Raw genomic sequence first — 3267 nt, 5'->3', positions numbered from 1 at the left:
TTTTAGATTAGTAGAAATGTAGGTTCGTTACAAATGGATTAAGTAGAGTATGTTGATATTAACACTAGCAATTTGGAGGGTAACTTCTACAAAGTTGAAGATTTTGTTATCAATAAAAACAAAATTACAAAAAAGGGCTAAGAGAATCACAATAAAAATTCGTGCTATTAATACGTGAGAATGATGTCTTTCAATCAAGAAAAGGGAACAAGTAAAGTTAATTTAGAAGGTAGTTTCCAAAGCACATTCCCCGTACCATAATTGAATAGACCAGCACAATTGCAAGAAACAAAAGCATAATCAATATTATGTAAGTTTTGATGCTTACTCTATTATGTAAGTTTTGATGCTTACTCTCAACAGCAGAGTTGTACTTAGGATGTCCACCATCAATATTAATGCATACCCCTTTAAAAAGAACCACATTAGTTATGGTATTTTATCCATTACATGATTATTTGTTTGAATTTTTGGCTAAGGACAAACTAAATGGGCAGTACAACACTTGACCTCGAGAAACATAAGAGGCAATTCTCCATATCGATCGTTCCAAGTACTAAAAGAAGAATTGATAGAAGAGGAAATAAAATTTTTTTGTTATCAATAGAAACAAAGTTACAATCAATTTTATAGTGAAAATTGCTAAAAGAAAAAGAAAACGAATTCTTTATTTCAAATATAGGTTTTTTTTTGTTTTNTTTTTTTTTTTTTTTTTTTTTTTTTTTTTTTTTTTTTTTTTTTTTTTTTTGTATCATACCTGACAATTACCTTATCATACATGAAATGCAAAGGAATGTAGTCTAAAAGCTCATTTCTTCTTCATAAACTTTTGGGCATAATCAACGAGTTTGTCAAGTTCAGCCTCGCTAATAAGGCCATCTTTATTTGCATCAGCATATGTCATGCCATAGGAAGCTTTCTCAAATGGAATAATTGAGCCTAGAAAAGCAAAAGCTTTTGTTAGCTCTCTTATATTGAGAAAACCATCTTTATCACTATCATGATATCTAAAGATCTCCTTCATCTTCTCTCGACTAAATTGCATATTTGATGCTTTTAGATGAGTATTTGAACTAAACTTGGGCCCGACATTTTTGTTATCTCTAAGAATTTCTGGTACCATGCCTTGATTGTTGACTTGGGTTGAAGCTCGAGCAATGCCATTAAAAGCTTTTAGTTGAACATTATCACCATTTCTAGTATTCTTCTTGATCATCTCGCTTGCTTCATACTTAGCCATGGAAGCTTGCAGTTTGGGGATAAACATTTCTATGCCAATGCTATATTTGTTTGTAAGGAAAGTTTGAAGATGAACAAACCTCAATCCTATATTTAGTCTTTTATACTAATCAAACTTGGTTTGCTTTTACTGCCTTATTCCTCTATTCCTCTTTCAGATGCATTGAATCAAGGAAAAATATTACTAAAAAATATTATTGTTAAAATATTTTAAAATATTGCTTTACACATGAAGTAGAGAACGTGTTTCATATGAAAAAAAGAATAGAAGATTCTTTTTCTCTAACTAGATTTTATTACCTTTAAATAAGATTTGAAATAGTGATTTCAAGACCGTTATAACTTAATACTAATAATNCAATTCAACTTTCAAACGTTTAGTTAATACTCATAATTTTAAAAAGAAAAAAAAAATAAAAAATCACTTTAATTTACCATTTAGTCAAACAATAAGATTAATTATTTAGTTAAACAAATATTTTTTTTACCTTTATTCTCTTTTAAACTTTAATGAAGAAAAAAATGTCAAACGTCACTCGTGATTTTTATAAAGAAATAAAATACTTAAAAATAATGTCGAAAATAAATAGATTATAGAAGTTTCCTCACATAAATCTTTATGGAAATCTATATCTTTAATAAAGTTGGGTAGATTTCAAAGTTTCTTGGGCAATACATGTCGCACCCTATTCTTGGCAATTCTAAGATTTTGCTAAAAGTTTTTAGACATCACATATTCTCTTATTTCAATGGCATAGTGCAATTTGTTTCATTTTTTTTTTAAGAGATAACACTCTCGCTGTTTTAATGCAACGGCTCTAGATTTTTATAGTCTAAAGTCGCTACCGTATATATAACAGACTAATTTGTGAAGAAATAATCAATTAAAACTTCAAGATAAAACACTGTCATAGATTTACGTATTCGAAAATATCTTTAAAGAGCATAATAAATTTCAAAACAAAACAAATAAACATGATAAAAACACCCTATTCTAACATAAGTCTAAGAAAATAAATATACTTATCCTATGTATGTGTCATAGTATCAGCTTGTGATGCTGTCATCAGCCGTACAAGAGTTCCTTGGCTTTACTTGAAATAGAACAAGCACATGATTTGAGTATTTTAAGAAATACTCTATAAGTGACCTCACTTATGAGTTTGAGAAAAGCAAATACATGTCACTCATGATTAAGGACCTATTATTAAAACCATCATAGGGGTGCCCTCCAGTCAAGGCAAACTTGGATGTGTAGTACTTGCCTACAAACAACTCACACGTGTGAGTGTGGATCCCTAGGAGGTTCACACCCCCTGGACCCCTCATAGTCGAGCTAGCTTTCCGTAACGACGTCTGGAGGAAAACAGATGTAACGACTCTAAATTTCTACTTGCCTAGAGTCGTCGCCGTCATCATGGCGTAATCATTTCTATACATAAATATGATGGTGTTACTATAACACGTGCAGAAGCAATTTGGATCTTAGGCACTCTAAATACATCAATTATAGTAAATTACTAGCATGTTCAAAAAAATTAAAATTCAATGAGTTTGAATACTAACCTTTTCTAATTCAAATTTCTTTTTCCTCACGAACAGTTTCGAACCACCACTAGTGTCTTCCTTACTATTCTCCGGCCTTAGAACGGGATTGTGGAATCCGGTGAGTGATGAAACTTGATAGGAATTTAGTATACGTAAAGAGAGAGTTTTGATATATTTTCTCAAAGTTTTTCGAGAAGAATTTCCATGTACCTTGATCACTCAATTTATAGAGTCATATTTGCATGTTGATGCAAATTTGAGATTACCAAATTTTGACACTCAAAATTCAACTCAAATTTGTGGGATTATGTGGGCAAGTTTGAGTTAACCAAATATTGACATTCAAAATTTCACTCAAACCAAATTTTGACACTCAAAATTCCACCCAAAATTTTGAGATTATGTAGCAAACATGCAAGTTTGGTTAAACCATATATTGACATTTCCACTAACTGAGACATGAATTTTTCCATTAGGTGA

At 30.6% G+C, this 3267-nt stretch overlaps 1 protein-coding gene across 1 annotated transcript; it reads right to left on the bottom strand.

The window, feature by feature from the left end:
* Window positions 1-808: 808 nt before the first annotated feature.
* LOC111793191 (calmodulin-2/4-like) lies at window positions 809-1267 on the bottom strand. The gene has a single exon (XM_023674971.1). The coding sequence runs from the start codon at window positions 1265-1267 to the stop codon at window positions 809-811; it is 459 nt and encodes a 152-aa protein (XP_023530739.1).
* Between the last annotated feature and the right edge of the window lie 2000 nt (window positions 1268-3267).

Source organism: Cucurbita pepo, chromosome LG01 (assembly GCF_002806865.2).
Source record: "Cucurbita pepo subsp. pepo cultivar mu-cu-16 chromosome LG01, ASM280686v2, whole genome shotgun sequence".
In the NCBI taxonomy this organism is placed as follows: Eukaryota; Viridiplantae; Streptophyta; class Magnoliopsida; order Cucurbitales; family Cucurbitaceae; genus Cucurbita; species Cucurbita pepo.
The sequence above is the reverse complement of the archived record's forward strand: the minus strand, read 5'-3'. Positions and strand labels throughout refer to the sequence as shown.